The sequence below is a fragment of the Amphiura filiformis genome, chromosome 17, assembly GCF_039555335.1.
Source record: "Amphiura filiformis chromosome 17, Afil_fr2py, whole genome shotgun sequence".
NCBI lineage: Eukaryota > Metazoa > Echinodermata > Ophiuroidea > Amphilepidida > Amphiuridae > Amphiura > Amphiura filiformis.
The window spans coordinates 43,466,428-43,487,007 of record NC_092644.1 but is presented as its reverse complement, the minus strand read 5'-3'; the positions used below and the strand labels follow the sequence as shown (position 1 = coordinate 43,487,007).

Genomic DNA, 20,580 nt, shown 5'->3' with positions numbered 1-20,580 from the left:
TATGGTCATTTTCACAGTAAAGGGTGTAACTTTTGATTTTTAGGGTCAAAATTTCAAACCACTTAAATATGTTTCTGTTTACTGTAATCATGCATAGAAGCAACTTAAATTCGAGTAAAATAGTGTTTCAAGGCTTAAACCTTTTGATTTCTGATAAAAAAATTGACATTTCCATAACATTTTGGTTTAAATCTAAGAAAAAATGTATTTTACATAAGCTCAGAAAATTATGACATGAAAGCTGGAATACATGTGAAATCCCATTCCAAAGTAAGTCAACAGATATAAGTTAAATTTTATACCATGTTTTGCTATGTTTGTAATTGCAATTTTGAAAATTTTTAACATCAAGGGTCATTTCCAATGGAAATTTCCCAACCTTAAACATATTTTTTAAGTTTTAATTGGGTTCCTAAAATAATTTAAATGTATAACTTCATGTACAAATACTACTTGATGAAAGGAACCTCCCAGCCAAGTTTCACAGAAATTGGAGTTATTTTTTTAGAATTGGCAATTCAAGCGATTTGTGTTTCGGAGGCTTCAGTTAACAACACAGGTGATCATAAAAGTAAAATATTTGGCTAACTACTACAAGTTGACATGAAAAAATAGGTAAAAAATATCACAATTACCAATTTCCATGCTTTGCTTCTAAGTATTGAATTTCAGTTGTGACAAAAATTAAATTATCACAGCAAGTCATTTTTTTTGTTTCGAGGCTTCATGTTAACAATGGTTAAACATTGCAGAAGTAGTTTTTTGAAAACAACACTGTTGGGATCATCTAAGCTGTTATTTTCTTGTGTGTATTGAATCAATGATTCTATGCGGCAGATATTGTAGATTTATAACATGGTAATTTTTTCACCCATTTGTTAAGTATGGTGTTATTTGCATGTGAAGCCTCCGAAACGGTCTTTCTTGGATATCAGTATATTTTTCAAGCATTAACCATAATATCAATTTTTTTTTAAATTTATGACATTCTGCACATATCATGCAACAATTACAATGCAGATATCAATATGGAACATACCAATTTAGATATTCATAGATGATAAGTAAGTTTACTGTTGTTTCAGAGGCTTCATTTGTTTGGAGGCTTCAATTGTTAACGGAAAGTTTGTATTGGGTCCCATTTTCAAACGGTGATATATATCTCCATGATTTAAAAACAAGTGACTTGAGGATCTACTTTGCTACATTTTGATAAATAGATTGGATGAGCTCTTTTATTTATATTTGCCCAAGCTTGCTGAACAGTTTGTTTCGAGGCTTCAAAAAGTTAACGGAAAATCGGCTCTTTGAAGTCAAGATTTTATAAAAATTTTAAAAGCTTGCAAATCAACTAATTTTTGTTACCCATTTCAAGTTAAGGTATCAACTGTTATGAATCAAGAAGAAGTGAAGAAATAACCAAGAATTATGAACCAAAGCTATACCCACAAAGTTTGTTAACAATTGTTAACGGAAAATGAAGCCTCGAAACGACAAATATCAAGTCCGGTTCTCAAAAATACAGGGCTGTTCACAATTAAATCTAATGTGGCAGTGTTTACTGAACATATGACCGTACTTTCAGGATAAGAAAAATTATCCATGAACTAACTGAAGAAAACACAGGGTTTTACAAAAATGTTACTGTTTTTTACAGTTTTTCAAAATGGCAATATTAGGTACATTTAAGCCTGCTAAAACTGAACGCAGTAACTCCCGAAGATGATTATGCTACCCAAGGTAGCTGCTAACTAGATGACTTATGTGGCCAAAAATCATGGAATTCTGTGGCTTTATTAGAAAACTACGGATCAAAATGTTAAAAATCCAAAGTTACACCCTTTACCGTGAAAATGACCATATGCATAGATGATAATTAATGTTATTGTTGTTTCGGAGGCTTCATTTGTTTCGGAGGCTTCAATTGTTAACGGAAAGTTTGTATTGGGTCCCATTTTCAAACGGTGATATATATCTCCACGATTTAAAAACAAGTGACTTGAGGATCTACTTTGCTACATTTTGATAAATAGATTGGATGAGCTCTTTTATTTATATTTGCCCAAGCTTGCTGAACAGTTTGTTTCGGAGGCTTCAAAAAAGTTAACGGAAAAAGGGCTCTTTGAAGTCAAGATTTTATAAAAATCTTAAAAGCTTGCAAATCAACTAATTTTTGTTACCCATTTCAAGTTAAGATATCAACAGTTATGAATCATGAAGAAGTGAAGAAATAACCAAGAATTATGAACCAAAGCTATACCCACAAAGTTTGTTAACAATTGTTAACGGAAAATGAAGCCTCCGAAACGACAAATATCGAAGTCCGGTTCTCAAAAATACAGGGCTGTTCACAATTAAATCTAATGTGGCAGTGTTTACTGAACATATGACCATACTTTCAGGATAAGAAAAATTATCCATGAAGTAACTGAAGAAAACACAGGGTTTTACAAAAATGTTACTGTTTTTTATAGTTTTTCAAAATGGCAATATTAAGTACATTTAAGCCTGCTAAAACTGAACGCAGTAACTCCCCAAGATGACTATGCTACCCAAGGTAGCTGCTAACTAGATGACTTATGTAGCCAAAAATCATGGAATTCTGTGGCTTTATTAGAACACTACGGATCAAAATGTTAAAAATCCAAAGTTACACCCTTTACCGTGAAAATGACCATATTTAATGTTTTTGACACCTCAAGCCTATACGTGTTACGCGTGTATCGTGCTTACCCACGAAAAACTATCCTTTACGCGTTTTCATTAATGCGGATGGTGTACAGGCCACAATGGGAGTGACCCCCGTGATCCCCCGTGACCCCCCCCGTGACCCCCCCCGTGGCCCCGGGCACACACCCCTCCACACGGAGTCCTGATAAAACTATGTTTTACATTTTCAGAAAAAAAATCAGGTGATCCAGCAGATTTGGTGATCCGTATATTTGGAATTATAATTTTCAACTTTGCATATTTTAAACACATTTTTTTTCAAAATCAACCATCATGAATGATACTTTTTTTTAAAGTATTTGATTGTGTGTCTGATGGATATCCTGCAGTGAATTTCTGGTCATCCGCCAGCAAATCTGGGCTTCACTCAGGTTGCCCGGATCAGTGTTCGAAATAAGCACTTATCCTCTTGTCCAAAAATCACTTGAGGACAACCATATTTAGCTAGATGTACTTATCCCCTGGACAACCACTATATTTTACTTCTAAAATTATGATTTATACAATATATTTATAAATTTAAATAAAACTTGACACTAAGTTTTGACTTGTCATGTTGATTGTAACTTGTATCCTTAAGGGGGTACTACACCCATGTGGTAAATTTGTGACTATCTTTGCATTTTTCTCAAAAAATAATTACACACTGGTAACAAAAGTTATGTTTATTATTGGGGCAAGGAATCCAATTACTACACTGAAATTTCAGTGACTCAAGACAAGCGGTTCAGTATATATGATAGGAAACGAGGTACATCCTAGCGGTACCTTATTTCTGATCATAAATAACAAACCGCTTGTCTTGGGTCACTGAAATTCCAGGGTAGTAATTGGATTCCTTGCCCCTATATACATAACTTTTGTTACTACTGTGTTATTAGTTTTTGAGAAAAATGCAAAAATAGACACAAATTTATCGAGGGGTGTAGTACCCCCTTAAGAGAGATATCTGGACCACTGCTAGCACGTATTATTTATATGCTTTGATGTCCACTTGTTCAGCATGTCCAGTTCTCTGATTATTTTAATTTTAATTAACCATTTCACTGAGTTACCCAGTGGTGCCATTGCTTAAAAGATCTGCACAGGTTTACCAATTTGTGGCTACGAATTTTCCAGAGCAAAAGACATCAAACAAATTTGATTTTTTTGCATTAAAAATGTGACACATTTTGGGGACAACCAAATTGTTTTTTTGTCCTCAGGACAACCTCCATATTTTCCTTATTTCAGACACTGGCCCGAATGACAACTTACATTGTAATTTACACATTGAAGTCTGTTAAAAACAAATTGGTAATCTCTCTGTCTCTCTCTTTTTCGAATGTAGAGGTCATGGAACATACATGGAAGATGACAGCCTACATGCTTCTGTTGCTGGTGTGGTTGAAACAGTCAATAAACTCATCTGTGTCAAACCGCTCAAAACAAGGTAAGCGCATACTCATCCGGCTTCATCTGATGATATAATTATTTCAGTGCTGACACATTGAAGCCATTCCTTCTGGAGATTTCAGTTTTCAATCAACATTATTTAATCTTGGCAAGAAATGTATTATTCTGAAGTATGACACCATAGAGTTTTGCCAGTGTATTACCATATGTTGAATTATATGTCCTTAGGAAAACAAAACAAAATTGGTAATATAGTTGCATGCAAAGAGAAAGAAGACAGAGGAATCCAAGTGACAATTTTTTGTGTCTCTTCATCATTGTCAGCTCTCATGAAAATAAAGCCAGTAAGTCAGGCACAACATTTTTTTGGTCCTATAGCGCTATCGGTGCCCGAAGAGGTAGCGATAACACTTTTTATCGTACCCTGAATATTTGTACAGTGCATTTGTTTTTATTTCAATGAAAAACAATAACACTATGCAATTGTTAATTATTATGCTTTATACAATTTATTATATCTCCAGGGAGTGATGTTAAGAGTCATCGGTACCTAACCGGGCACCGATAGTTCTATAGGACCAAATTGAATGTGGTGCCTCACTTTGTTTGATTATTGATGAAAGGAATATGTGGTAGACTTTACTGCAAAGATACACATCTATTTGTCAGTTGAATTATTTTTCTCTAATTGTCTTTTGTCTTTATCAGGTACAATGGTGAAGTGGGAGATGTTGTTGTTGGAAGAATTGCAGATGTAAGTGAAGAAAAAAGAAAGAAAGAAACAAACATAAATCCTAACGTAACGTACCCTCTACAACAAAACAATAATATTTAAGATAAAATGCATACCACCTGAAGTAACCCAATAACATCAACACAATTGGTTTCTTTTGCAAATTCAGTATTTATTATATTTTCTGTACTGTGTGTGGGTGTGTATAAAGTAATAAAGTGGGGGTGTGTTTGTAAATATCTCCAAACAAGGACCTCCATATGGATACACACCATAAAACGAGGACACACCTCCAAACGAGGACGTCCTCGGTTTGTTACTATGACCAGGATGACGTAAATGATGCAAATATCAGCCCTCTAATTAACCCACGGCACCCATGGCATTTTGCCGTGGGTGCCCATCCCCACTCACACTCGGCAGTCCACGCTTTATAATGCGTGCGGTTCGAAATTCTGAAAATTGGTGAAAAAGTGGGGGTTTAAACTTTTTGGGTAAAAGCGTGGACTGATATAAAGCGTGGGATTAAAATAAAAAGCGTGGGGCTTCTTCCAACTTACAGTATATTTTTATTGAATGATAAAATAATCATAGTTCGAGAAAAATCACCAAAACTTGCACACTATGTCGCAAGATAAAATTCCATTTGATGCAGGCTCGCGCTTGTTTACGTGAATCCAGTGCAATGTACACAATATCCTCCCGGAAGCGCTGCCAAAACACCACGTCATATGCAAATGTCCGATTTTCCATGACGTGTTATTTTCTTTACATTGATCGTATACGAAAGACGTCATTAACATGCATAATTGATTGAGCGAAGCAGCACGGAAGAAGTAAGATATAGTCGCTGAACACAGCGTACGTCAAGTTTCATGACAAGAACAACATTTGAACGCCATAAAAGTACAGTTACTCATTAAAATGCTTATTTTACAGTACAGTAGTAGTTTTTCACATATAATTTGCATTGTTCACGTAATGTATCAACTTAATGGAGAGAAAAACATTGGACTCGCACATGTGAAATAGGTGCAGAATTCGGCATACTTGATACTTCGAACCAAATTGCGTGCGATTTTGTCAGTTTACAAATAGCGGAAAAAGCAAAAAGTGGTGGGGGTCAAGAATTTTCAGTATAAAGGGTGCCTCAGTAAAAAGCGTGGGGGTCAGGAATTTTCAGTATAAAGGGTGCCTCAATAAAAAGGGTGCCTCAATAAAAAGGGTGGGGGTAAAATAAAAAGGGTGGGAGTCAAACCCCACTGCCGAGTATGCCACTGCCGTAATGCCCTCAAAATATGTCCTTTACCCAAGGCAGTCACTTGCTGTGCCCTCTAATGAAGTTGCCGTCGGTGCCCCAGCCCTGCCCCTTCATTAAAAAATCATCTATCTATGTTTGTGTGTGTTTTCTTTACTTTTGAGAAATTGCCTTGGTGCCCTTCTCAAATTTTCAACAGTTGCCATGATGCCGTCTTGAAATATTACAAACTGCCGTGCTGTCTTGCCTTTTCAGTGAAAATCCAAGGCAATTTTCAACTTTCCAATCCTTAATTCGAGGGCTGGCAAATATGCATAAGATAGCATATAAGATTGGTCCCCCATGGGGGTATAGGACGGGTCACAGACTGTTGTATAGTAAGTTGTCTGGTGTGTTTATGTAAGGTCCACAGTGTGTCGATTAAAAACGGGTGTGTGAGTCCTCGGTTAGGTCCTCCTTAACCCTTTGAACCCGACGAGCTGCCATAACGGCTCACGGTAACCTGTACCGTAGTCCCGACGAGCCACTATAGAGGCTTCTACCATGGTGTGTCAAAAACTCGAAGAGTCGCTAAAGCGGCTCACGTAACATAAATTGCGATATGTTTTGTTTACATCGGAATACTTTGGCTATCTGGGAGACCGGGGTTCAGGGGTCGGAGACCTTTTCTTTTGGCGTGACGGGCAAAATGATGAGGCGATTTTCGAGTGCATTAGGAAGCTCAGGGTTGGATGTACGGAACTACGTGGTAGGCCAGGGTTCAAAGGGTTAAGCCGAGGTCCTGGTTTGAACGTATTTACAAACAGGTGTGTGTTTGCAACTGCATTCAAACAAGGTGTATTTTATATACCAACTGTGGAGTCTTATCGTAATTGTGGAGCTCCACAGTTGGAGAAATCTTTGAGCCATAGAGGGGGTATAACACACCCCCCATTTTCATTTTGTGATTCGAATAGCACCATAGTCCGTCAATTGTGTATGGATGAGTTCCACATTTAGACTGTGTGCGTGGTGTCTCCATGTATGAAAACTACACTTGATATAGCGTCTACAAGAGTGGGGGTGTTTGTGTTTCTGTGTAATGTAAAAATAGTAATGTATAGTCCTTTTGTACCAAGTATTGACAAAAAAGTTGATCTGTTTCTCACCCACATACAGGTTGGTCAGAAGAGATGGCGTGTGGACACCAACTCTCGTCTTAACTCCATCTTAATGCTATCATCAGTTAATTTACCTGGTGGTGAACTTAGGAGGCGATCAGCTGAAGATGAGCTACTCATGAGGGAGTATCTTACAGAAGGCGATCTTATTAGTGTATCCTTTCCACTCAGTCATTGTTTCAATTATTTTCGAAAGAAGTTGTACATGTTCAGCAAAGTGTTAGCCAGAGACCCGTCCAGCCGTCTTTTGGCTAGACTACCCCGTAGTCCACTTGCCCATTGTGCATACTCTGGATATTGTATTTAAGCTTAAAACTCTGATTTAATTAATGTGTGCACAATTGATAGATTTTCACATCTGTTCTTTTCAGTCACCCTACTCCTTCTGTTTGTTAGCTTCCCAAGTGGACTACTGACTTTGGATTGCGGTCAGAGATGCTTAACACAGCTGTCTATGAGCTTCTATGGATGAGAGATTGTCGGAAATCTGGCCTACTAAAATTGGTCATGATGTAATGCATCTTTAAATGGATCTGGCTTGTGATTGGTCGCCCCGATCTCGTTATGGTTTAAATTCTCCGGGTACCTGTCATTACCATTAATAACTACATGGTACACAAGTATGTGGCCTACCCCGCCTTTGTGTTGTGTAATTGCATGAGCGTGTCAATAAGTGCATGAACGCGTCTTGTATTTGCTTGCGGTTAAATTTGATTGATAAACAAGTATGATTGACAGTGTGAGTGTTAGGGACTTTGCCTGTTCAAAATCCCATTTAAAATTGATAGTCCATAGTCTATTTTTAACATGGAATTTCGCGATTAATAAACAGGCAGATTCTAAAATCAGAATTGTTTAGTATTGAAGTGCCAATACAATTATGACATTATGATATGTTGCATTCAATAATATAAGCCTATGTACACTTTACCTTTACTGTCACTAATATAATCTGCTTCTGTAAAGGCTGTAAAAGGCTGTAAATTGGATTTGGACTCTATTTAGCATCTAAACAACTCATGGCCTTACAGCTAAACAATTCTACTAATTGTTTTTAATCATTTATGATTGGTTTAGTGTAGAAAATACAAACTTTTCCATACAAAACTACTCGTTGTCATATTAAACACTGTAGTAAGTAAATTACAGATGTCTTCAAAATATGAAAGTTACTGTAAAATTTTAATTACTTATCCTATCATAGTCAAAGTATAGATTTTCTGAAGGGAAATTTGACGAGGAATCTAAATATGGACATATTTTTCTGTATGGGTTAGGGGGAAAATGTTTAGGTTCAAAATATGCTGAATTGTAAAAAAATCTAACATACTTTGGGACACCCTATATTCCGAGATTACCAAACAGCTGTGATTTTGGTTTCTTCCGATGTCAGTTGGCTCTCCATTTCCTCTAACCAAATGAATGTTGTTTACTTCCAGTTTATTACTGTAAGTTGGTAATAAGCAATGCATTGCGTGACCCATTTTTTATCAAAATCGTTTTTATTCCACCCTGTATAACTTGCAGGTCACCCTGTATAATGAGTTGAAATGTATATATTGCTGATGCCTTCAGCTTTCCAAAAATGTATACTTTTGCTAGTTTAGGGTTGATGATTGTCGAGATAATCTAATTAGAAACCCGGTTGGTGTAAAAATTCATAATATTTGTCATGTAACGCTAAGGGTGGCGAGTTCAGGACACACGGCCAAGTACAACAATCACCATTTTGATATTGATAAAATAGTGCTTATAACATGCATACACTTTTGGAATTATTTGAGACATTTTCGTGTTTCCGTGTAAAACCAATGACGACGTCAAAATCGTCAAAATTGACGTCAGTCAATCTTGGCCAGCCCCCCCTGGTCGGAATAGCCATCGTGTCAGTGGACATCCCGGGGATGGGTGGACATGATTTTTTTTTATTTGTGTGATCAGACTAACTAGGTTTTTTTTCATTTAAATTATGAAACTGAAATAATAATATTGAGGCCCTCATATTTGGTAAGCAATAATTTGACAAAAGTATGTATCCTTCACAACTGGCTTGTGGCAACTGCATTAGGGTCAGCAGATAGTCAAACGTTTCTTCTGTTTTCTTTTGCAACAAATACCATGTTTTCCGCACTTTACCCCAAAGTTCCGCTTCAATTGTGTTGATGTTGCGGCAAAATTATTGGTACGCTGCATCTATGTCGCAAAGGACAAAACTTATGCAAGGACATTTTAAATCCTTTAACTATCTTATACAACACAGCCCATAGGAGCCACTGAAATTGTTTCATTCACTGTGTAGGACAGTGCTTAAAATGGTTTTTTGATCATGTGTGCTATTGTGTATTGAAAATGCATTATTTTCCTTAACAGTATCTTTAATTCAGGCAGAAGTACAAACTGTGTTTCAAGATGGTGCTCTTTCATTGCATACAAGAAGTCTGAAATACGGAAAGGTATTGCGTTTTACTTTTACTGACATCTAAAATTATGTGACTCTTCAATTCAAATAAATTGGTCCTGCAGCAACTCATGAAGGCATAGACACAAGAATTATAGTTAAGATCATGTAGTCTGAGCCTAGATGAGTCCTTAATAAAGTTGCTATCTTAAAACCCAAGACCTGCACTCTCTGAGGTGTACTAAACAGGCCAGTGAATCTGCTTTGGCTTGATGGCGGTTTTATGATCAGTGTAATTGGCACCATGGTCATACATGTAGAAGGGGCAGTCACACAGTAGAGGACTTCATCAATCAAGAGGGTTTGCACCCCAGTGACACACTAGACTTTAGCGCTCACTGTACTTATGTCATCTGCATCTTATGAAAGCTCTGATTAAGAGCTAGCTGAATGAATGTTTCAGTAGTTTCATTTGATCTTGTTGACAAGAACAAAACACTTGTTGTATGGGCGTAGCCATACTTTAATTTTGTTTTGCAATATTTGTTCGCACGTTTAAGGGGTTATCTAACCACTGTGTAGATTGAAAGTTGCAGGGTATATAGTATGTAAGCGAATGAAGAAGTAGATATATTTTCTATAATAATATGTGTTCAGGAGAGGAGATATTTAACAAAAACAAAAACACCCAAGTCCGTCAAATGCACAAATAAGAATACGTGTATAAGATAGGCCTATGCACCATTGTGCATGATTGTGGAATTGCCGCAGCTGATTAGAGTCGTTCATTTCGTGCGGTACCTGATTAGAGTCGTTCATTTCGTGCAGTAAATAGCGGGCAATGGGTGTATTTTTTGTTTGCTTTTGTGTTGCTTTTTGGAAACGCTCATTTGTTTGCACATACATGTACCTAGTCTCCTACACATCCAATTTATGTCGGGCGATCCGAACAAACATCGTGATAGCCACATACAGTCTGCCCCGAGGCACAGACTATCAAGTGTTTGTTTACCAGTGACCTTCAATAAAATCGATACTGTAGTACAAACATGCTATATACAGGGTGTCCCTGAAAGAACTGTATCGTCGGAAACTTAATTGTTTGGGTATTTTAACGACACAACTAAACAAAACTAAATACTTGGTGCGGTTGAGCAATAAATCGGCTATCACATACTTTTGACAATTTGACAAAAAGACGAAATATTAAGATTAGATTAGATGGCATAATCACTGCTCATCATAATTTTTACTTCATTTACTGTATAAAACATACATCTTTTGATTCATTATGACACCAGATTTTCTTTTCTTTTTTGAGAAACAAAAATCCTTCCAAACTTTACATAGAGCCAAAAATTTACAAGATGAATTTTTTTATTTTGGCATAACAATTTAGGGAATTTTGTTTTTGTTTGTTAACGTCTGTTTTAATACGCAATCACTCGGGCACACCCTTTCCAACGAAAAATGAAAACTTTAATTTCAACATTTAATTTTGAGCATGGAGAAAGGAAATCATAGCTTCCCTCCCGTTCCTCCCCATTTCCCCCTTCCATCCAAGGTCACACAGAGTTCATCTGAGGTCAAATTACTAAAAACTGCCATATGGGCACGAAACTTGGTGGGCATAGTCAACACTTAGAGTCAATTTTTGGAAGGTCATTTCTGGGTCATCCGAGGTCACCCAGGGGCACCTGAGGTCAAATTACTAAAACTGTTATATGGGCACGAAACTTGGTGGGTATATTCAACATTTAGAGTCAAGTTATTGGAAGGTCATTTCGGTGTCATCCGAGGTCACCCAGTGGTCATCTGAGGTCAAATTAAAAACTGTCATAACAGCTTGAAATTTGGTGAGTACAGTCAACATTAAGAGTCAAATTTTGGAAGGTCATTTTGGGGGTAATCCAAGGTCACTCATGGGTCATCTGAGGTCAAATTACTAAAATCTGTCGTATGGGCATGAAACTTGGTGGGTACAGTCAACATTGCTAGAAAACTGTCTAAACATACAAAATCTTCCAACACACGGCTCAGGTTGTTTTGGTAAAGCAATACCAACACCTGTTGTGAACTCGACACCACGAGGGGATTTTCCATATCCCAACCCGTGCTCTGGGCATCTTGTAAAACATAAACATTACACAGCTGTGCGGCCTATTACATTGCCATATTATTTCCTTCTTTAATCACCCCACACTCCCCATCCACCATCCGTGCTTCGCCCATACAGGGTTCTGAAAAGAAACTCACATTTAAACACAACCACTACCATACCATCACCCAACAACCTTACACACCAACCGCGTATGCCGAAAACCGCGCAACCCGAGAACCGCTCTAGTTTTATTATTTGAATTTGTTTTACCTTTTTTCCCAGCTTGGTCAAGGTGTAATGATCAAAATATCTCCATCCCTCATCAAGAGGTGTAAGACCCATTTCCACAACCTACCATGTGGTGCTAGCATCATACTAGGCAATAATGGCTATGTGTGGATCTACCCTACAGCCAGCAAAGATGACGAACATCAGCATGCAGGTGGATTTGTGCAAAATTTACAGGTATGTATATTTTCCCAATATACTTTGACTCACAACCTAATACTTTTAGGTGTTAAAAGATGCGTAAGTTGAACTGCCCCATTTATTGCAGTGGCGGTACTGGGGTATCATAGACTTATATCACATGCACATCAATCTTACAGCACGCAGGTTCCATACATGTAGTCATGTCATGTGGTGAACCAAAAATGTGTCTCAAATTTCAGAATTGTAACAATTTTGATCTTTTTATGGCTAGATGTTGTGACAAACAACCACAAAGCACATCTATTACCAAAAAAATTGACACATCAGCCTTCTTTCCAACCTTTTTTCCCCATTTGGATCAACCAGATGTGTTTTTTTTTCAGTCAGTTAGTGTTGGACCTGATTTTGTGGGGTGATGATCATGACTTTGAACAGGCAGGTGAATTTGCAAACTAGATGTGGCAAGTTATTACAAATGGACATAATCGAGGGAAAAAAATCACAATTTTAGCACAGAATTGACCCTAAAACAGGGAAGGTTGTAAAAAAGGGACCCTAAACATTGCAGATTGATCACAAAAAGTAAATAGTAAAATCCAACCCTGTTTCAGTGTTTTCTCATACGGCAAGTGACCGCCAAACAACACTTCTAATTTTTCTCTCCAATAAACTCAGTTAGCAAATTGGTAAATAATCCCCATCAAATAAATAGTTTTTTTAATCAACTATCAACTAACTAAAATTATAAATGTCATTGTTTGTTGCAGCCTGTATCTTTCTCAGATCGTGAGGTGATAGCCAGATTACGGAACTGTATTGTTGGCTTAGCAGAACACAGAATGCTGCTTTATGATACAAGTGTTCTCTACACGTATGAGGCATCTAGCAATTTTGACGTAAGTACGAGGGGGTATCAAAAAGTTTTAGAAATCGCCCAGAAGTGAAAGAGCTATATCAATGAAATTTTGTCAGTGCAATCACTGGTCCTTAAATGTACACTATGGTGCAAAAATGGTCTCATAAGAATGTTTACTTTTTTTACAGACGCTAGATGTCAGTACCTGCCTATGTAACCGCATAACCAGCAAAATGGAGAAAATTGAGGCATGTAGCATGATTAAGTTCCATTTTAAGGGTTACAGTGCCCAAAAAATCTGTGATGAAATAAAAATTAATTTTCCAAAAAGCAACAGTGACAATCTCACAATCACCACCGAAAATAACTTTAATTTCATCATCGATTTTCTAGGCACTGCAACCCTTCAAATGCAGGATCTTAATAACGCTGCTTGCCTCAATTTTCTCAATCTTGCAGTTTATGCGCAGTAACTGGGGCAGCAGGTTATTAGCATCTAGCGTCGCCTGTAAAAAGAGTAAACATACTTATGAGACCATTTTTGCACCATAGTGTACATAAGGACCAGTGATTGCACTGACAAAATTTCATTGATATAGCTCTTTCGTACATATTTTCTAAATGTCTATCTTTTCATTTCATGCTGTACACTTGAATTATCAGGCAGCTAAAATCAATGCTGAATTCTCCATTTGTCCATAATTATAGTTTTCAGCACAGCAGCACAGTACTCCAGCGGTCTGTCATTTTGGCACAGTTTATGGTGTGGGGTTTTGATTGGCTAATTGAATCACATCATCACATCGGCACCTCAATCGCTGGTCAAGCTGTGTAGTAGTACGACGTCCAACTCGCGATTTGACCGTTAAAGGTCAAGTTTTTACGATGCGAACTTCGCATTGACGAACTGAGCCCTCGTGGGTATCAAGATCGATATATTTTCGCGCGTCATAAGCGGGTTTACTTCTCTAATCGATTCTAAAAGGTCAGATTGATTGTTTTAAACCGGGTTTGTTTTAAAATAAACCTAGTTATAGGAACTTTCTTAATATATATCTGGGATTAACCTTGCTAATCCGGTTAGGAAAATATCATCCCCAGCAGCGGCGTCCTTGACTGTACTGGTAAGTGGTATTTTACGATTGTTTACGCTAAGTTGATTAGAATATTTCTTGTCTTATCCCTGTGAGCCTAAATTACATGCATGCATTTGTTTCATTAGTATTTTAGGCAACTTTTGATTGTAAAACCGTTAATGAGCAAGATACGGATTGTAGAGAAAAAGTGTCTCAAAATTGGAGCAAAATTCGACTGCGTGCATGACATGTGCGCTGCGATATGCTCTTTCACATGTGTTGTCAGTGCACGAATATGGCGATTCGCCGAACAACCATTGTACTGTAACATGATTGGTAAGCTTATACATGTATTAAATAGCCATAAACTCACTGCTGCATTACATCAGGTATTGTCATGATTGTTTATTCGTAATTTACAATGCTGATCCTGATGGCCATTATGTCAATTTTTCGATAATTCTGTCGGGTCAATGACAAGTTCTGAATGTCGAATGTCAATCAAACTCAAACAAATTCAACATATTTATACCAATTCATGAATTACCATGTCCATGTATTATGATACGAGACAAGATCCCAGCATAGCATTCAGCTGCTATGACCTAAATCCTAATTTTACTGACTTTTCATTTGGTTTGCTCTTGCCGTCTTGGACTTCATGACTTGGTACAATATTCGAGAAATCTACAATGTATCTACATGTACTGTCAAGTGGACGTGTGTACAACTCCTGTTACTTTCAGATTCGGTGACCGTTTGTAATACAAGTAGACAATTCAATTCATTCAATCGTCACCAATTTTCAAATATATTAAATTTAAAACAATTCTTTGTGAAGTTATCGAAATAACGTTTTTGACTGTTTTAATTATGTTTTCATTATAAATGTCACAAAGTATTAAAGGCCTATTCAGTGATCCCAGCGAAAGTGTAAAAAAATTAAAATTGTTTATAAATTGCTTTAAAAGTGAAGGATAAGGCATTCAAATTGTCATTTGGTATTTTTGAAATGAAAAATTTTGAAAAAAACAAAAAGCAAACAGCAATATTGAAGAAGTTGAAGCCCCATTCAAATACATGTAGCTAATTTCTGTACTGAGAGTACAGAAATTACAGATTCATGTAAATGCCTTTATTTTGTCGTAAATACACAGCTTTCGGCTGAACCACTAGCAGCCTATGTCACTATGTCAGCACATCTATGACAATGACAAAGGTACCAAAATCTGAATTTTGATGATTTTTACTATCGTCCGGATGAGCAAATCACTGAATAGGCCTTTAATATTGATAATTTACAACCTGTTTAACCTCTCCATATATTCATACATTGCTCACCTGTGTTTTCATATCATATTTTGTTATGAAAAATGATTATAATTTATGGAGCAACAATTTCTTTTATTCGGTTGAACTTCAGTAATAATGTAGTTTAACAACTTCTCGGTTGGACTAATTGAAGATGGCGTGTTGGTTACTTTGCAGTCGCATTCAAGTGTGCTTCATTTTTATTCTAAAATGCTATTGTGGTCGCGTGTATCAGATGAAATTGATACACAATTTGCTGGCGCAAGTTATCAACATTACACTGTATGTATGGCTACTGACGCAAGTTATGGTTACCGATGCATACCAAGCGCAAACATTTTTTATTTTTATTTCGTTCCTAATTTTTTGTTTCTTGCGCCAACAATTTTTTTCTTGACAACTTTTAGTTAAAAGGAGTCTCGGGCAATCATAACATTCAGGGCTCCCACGGTCCTTGAAAGTCCTTGAATTTGAAAAACGCCTTTTCAAGGCCTTTAAAGTCCTGAAAACTGCACACAGTCCTTGAAAGTCCTTGCAAATTGGAATTTAAAATATAATTTTGACAAAATTTGGGGGAGGAGCTGTCACTTTGTTAATATGTGCCGCATGGAGAGCGACCATGATTTTTGTGTTGTGGTAAGTCCTTGAAAATCGTGCTTTTGGACCTTGAAAGTCCTTGAATTTTAAAAAGGTGCTGGAACCCTGAACATTATTCCTATGTTACAAAAACAATTATCAAGCACGAATCACATGGTTTTATTTAAAACAAACTCAAATTGACCATAAAAGCGAATAAAAACAGTCGGCTCTCATCAACACACGATATTCAAAATTCCTGCTACCGAAATTGTGTAAGTGCAATGACGTAATGGTTATTTGTGTCGTCAGCCTTCATTGTATTTAACTGGGACGTCATTGCACTCGACAATTTCGGGCGCCCGCAGCTCAACTTCTTTATTAGGCAAAACATTTTTTTTGTTGTGTTGCCCTCAAGTGGGAAAAATAGAAATTTGGGTCGGTCGGTCGATTATCCTTTTTTTTTTTTTTAGACAGTCTTCAGTTTTAAAAATCCCCACATATTAAATAATTCTTTTTCCATTAGGGAGATTTGTCAATTTTGACTAATCTGGATACTTGTTAGATTATCAATTTAAGACTAGTCTTTCAATAAAATATTAATTCTGTAACTTTATTAAATTTAGGCCTGTTTTTGGTACTTTTTGCCCAATTTCACACGCATTGTCAGTTTGCTTTTAGGAAAGTGCAGTCTCATGCCTGATGTATGTAGCCAAATGTTATGAATTTAACAAGTCATCAAGAGGAGCTATAAATCACTCTTGCAAATGCAACTGAAGAGGAGCTGTACTGTAGAAAATGCTGTTCCTGATTGTGCCTGATTAATTTATTTGTTGCATTATGCTTTCAGACTTCAGAGGAACTGTTGTTGAATAACGGGTGTGCCCAACTGAGAAGTGCGGAGAAGGTATGTATACTTTACAATGCAATATATTTTTCTAATGTTTGCTGCATGTATACATTGACTGTCAAAATTCTGTCCTGATAATTGATTCACACCAACATTGCAACAGCAACTTGCTTTCTTCAGCTGTTGAAATTTAAAATATAAAACTGCATTAAATTGTGTTTTGTTATATTGCAAGTCCATATAATACTGAAAACTTTTCATGCAAGTATGATATTGTAATGTAATTTGTAATATTGTAATGTAATTTGTGTAAGGTAAGTATGTAAAGTAAGGTAATGTAAATATTGTAAGGTAAATTGTAGGTCAAGACTTCTACTAATGCACAGCTGTTTCAATTTAAATTCCCTTTAAATCATGGCACCAAAATCTTCCTGTGACAAAAGCCACCCCGACCGCCCCTGGTCGTGGACCATGTGCAGTGTGCCATAAACAAAACCTCCCATCAAAGTACTGGCACATTATTCAAAGTGATGGCCTGCCACATCATACCAGACTTGTGAATAACTTGACCAAAAGGGGAATTGGGCCAACTGATTGTGTTTGTACTAGGTGCAAAATTCACTTGTCTAATCAAGAATTTGAATCAAGTGGTGAGCCCAAACCTAAGCAAAAGAAGCCAAATAAGCATTGATTTGTGGAAGCCCCACAAGAAACAAACTGGGAAGTTGGTATGCATGGAGAAAAATGTATCACTGTTAAAAAATAAAAGGTGCAAGGTACTATATTAACCATCTATCTCTGTTTTGTTTTTGTCTTGCAGATGGAAAGGTTTGTACATATGGAGTTCATTTGACTCAACACAATTTAAGGCATAGTGCCATGCTTACAACCTACACATTCGTGGAAACTCATGTTGTGAAGCTGGAGGAATACTGCCTTCCTTTTATTGATTTGATTTACGGTGGCATGATGACCAATGCTTGCAACCAATGATGTGTGGTGTGAAGCTGGATCAAATGTGCCACCTTTTTATTTGATTCACAATGGTATAAACTATGCCCAATGCTTGCAACCAATAAAGTGATGTGAAGCTTGAGATACAACTATGCCACCTTATTATACTAACCAGTGATTGGAAAATAGCTGCCACACTAGTGAGATGTTTGCAACCAATCACCAATGGTGTGAAGCTGGATACAAATATATCATGATCAAGGAATATGAGTCTAAAGTTAATTTTTTATTAGTTCCAGTCCAGGAAATGCAGATACGCACTGGTGAATTGCGATCACAGAAGGGACAACTTGACAAGGTCGTCTACTATGCCGCGCCAACAACCAATGGGTAAACCGACTTGTCAAATAAAAAGTAATTGTTAAATTTATTGTTTGTCTTTCAAAATTTATTTAGTGATAATTACAAATATTTATTATTATTTTTGTGTATAATGTACTTTATGAGATTATATACCGTAATTTATGTTGCAAAATACAGGAAACTTGTTAACACGAAATTGCTGGGGCTAATGAATTAAGTTTGTGGCATCATGAGTTTATTTATAAACTTGAGACTCTAAAATCACTGTTATCAGACATTTTGGTTAAGAGTGTGTTAACAAGTTTCCACTGTATAAAAACTTTTCAGATCTATTGTTTTATATATTATTAGAATTAATTTCACTTGCACATTAGTCTTGTTATTACTAATATATAATTTACACTAACAAATCATAAAGAATCATACGTGCCAAATTAAGTTATATGATTTGAAAGCTCTCAATTTTTGGTTTGATTTATTTCAGAAATTCATTAAACAAAATTAATTTAATACCTTATTATACATGTATATAGCTAATTTCTTTAGGCAAATGCATTTTTTTAAATTTCAGAATCCAAAATCCATTCCATATAAAATTTTTTTTTAATCAATTTGAAGTGCTGGAATACAATACAATGTTTACACCAAATTGTGGTTTCATCAAATTACAAATCCCTAAATATCTAAATGAGAGCAAGGAGTAATTTAGAAATGGAGAGGGGTGGGATGGTAAAACAGGAATGGGAAGGAATGGTAAGACTAGAGGGGGATCAATGGGTAGGGATGGTAAGACAGGAAAATAGTGAGGAATGGTACGACGAATGGGGAGGGATGCTGCAACAGGAATGGGGAGGGATGGTGTGACAGGAATGGGTAGGGATGGTACGACAGGGATGGTACAGGAATGGGGAGGGATGGTGTGACAGGAATGGGTAGGGATGGTACGACAGGGATGGTGCGACAGGAATGGGGAGGGATGGTGTGACAGGAATGGGTAGGGATGGTACGACAGGGATGGTACGACAGGAATGGGGAGGGATGGTGTGACAGGAATGGGTAGGGATGGTACGACAGGGATGGTACGATAGGAATGGGGAGGGATGGTGTGACAGGAATGGGTAGGGATGGTGCGACAGGGATGGGTAGGGATGGTACGACAGGAATGGGGAGGGATGGTGTGACAGGAATGGGTAGGGATGGTACGACAGGGATGGGTAGGGATGGGTACGACAGGGATGGTACGACAGGAATGGGGAGGGATGGTAAGACAGTAATCAATGGAAATGGATTGTAAGATAGAAATGTAATATAGATGGAAGGGTAAGACACAATTCACCTTTCGGGAAATACCATAAGCCTTTGTGGGTAGACCTCTGATGTTGTCATGCCGATGTACACATTGTTACTGCGCACTTCATGGCTTTCAAATGCACAGCAGTGATGCCAACGCCGCGCCTTAGGCGCACAATTGGGCTACTTGGCGATCACTTGCCGCTACTCAAAAAAGCATGCCGCTACTTGCCTAAAATTGGGCTACTTTTGTCAGTCTCAGTCGCGGCAGCAATTTGATGTATTTTTCTTTCAATTTAGCCGCTTTTCGGCGATTTATAAAGGTTTTGAGTTTTTTAAGCTCCAAATTGCAATTACAATGGGTTTTGTGACCATTTATTGATCGGTCGGTAACTTCCCAGTCTTCCCAGTAAGTACCGGAAGTTTTAAAGTCAAGTGCTTTTCCGCCCAATTGGGTGTTTTGCGTTCTAAATTCGGGTAAATCCGCCCAAATATCCGGTATTGGGTGCTTTTTTTGGAAGGTTAAAAATTGGGCTACTTGAGATTCCTTTACCGCGCCCTGGCGAGTCAATGCGCCGCGCCTTGACGCTGAAAAGTTTTGGCAACACTGATGCACAGTAACGATGTTCGCTAAATGATGTACACATTGGCGTGGTGTCAAAGGACCACATCTCAGGTCTACATGCAAAGGCTTATGGGATTTACCAAAAATGTGAATTGGATAGGTGTACATGGAGGGTATGACAATGAAGACTCATTTCAGAAAAAAGTGTTTGTTTTATATGTGGTGCATAATTGTGGTATTAAATGGCATGTGTATGCAATCTAAAGAATTGAAATGTATTGTTACATAAATAATGATGACTTGTGTAACCCTTATCTTCAGATATGGTACTTGAATTTGTGCTTTTTTTTAGTATAAACTTTTGTTGATACAATGTGGTGCATAATGGTGCATGGTGGTATGAAAAATGGTGAATGGCTTGTAGATGATATGACGATTTATGATACCGTCATCTTCAGTAATGGTACTTGAATTTGTGCTGTTATGTCGTACAGACTGTTTGTTTACAATGTGGTGCATGGTGGTATTAAAA

The 20,580-nt window shown here is 37.1% G+C and overlaps 1 protein-coding gene across 1 annotated transcript in view; it reads left to right on the top strand.

Annotated features, from left to right (window-relative positions):
* LOC140137842 (exosome complex component RRP4-like) overlaps positions 1–20,580 on the top strand; it is a 34,211-nt gene that overhangs the window by 9,579 nt on the left and 4,052 nt on the right. The window contains exons 2-7 of the mRNA XM_072159636.1: positions 4,061–4,162; positions 4,834–4,879; positions 7,275–7,430; positions 9,661–9,729; positions 12,058–12,240; positions 12,975–13,103. Coding sequence (XP_072015737.1) covers positions 4,061–4,162; positions 4,834–4,879; positions 7,275–7,430; positions 9,661–9,729; positions 12,058–12,240; positions 12,975–13,103 — 685 coding nt within the window. The remainder of the gene's footprint in view (positions 1–4,060; positions 4,163–4,833; positions 4,880–7,274; positions 7,431–9,660; positions 9,730–12,057; positions 12,241–12,974; positions 13,104–20,580) is intronic.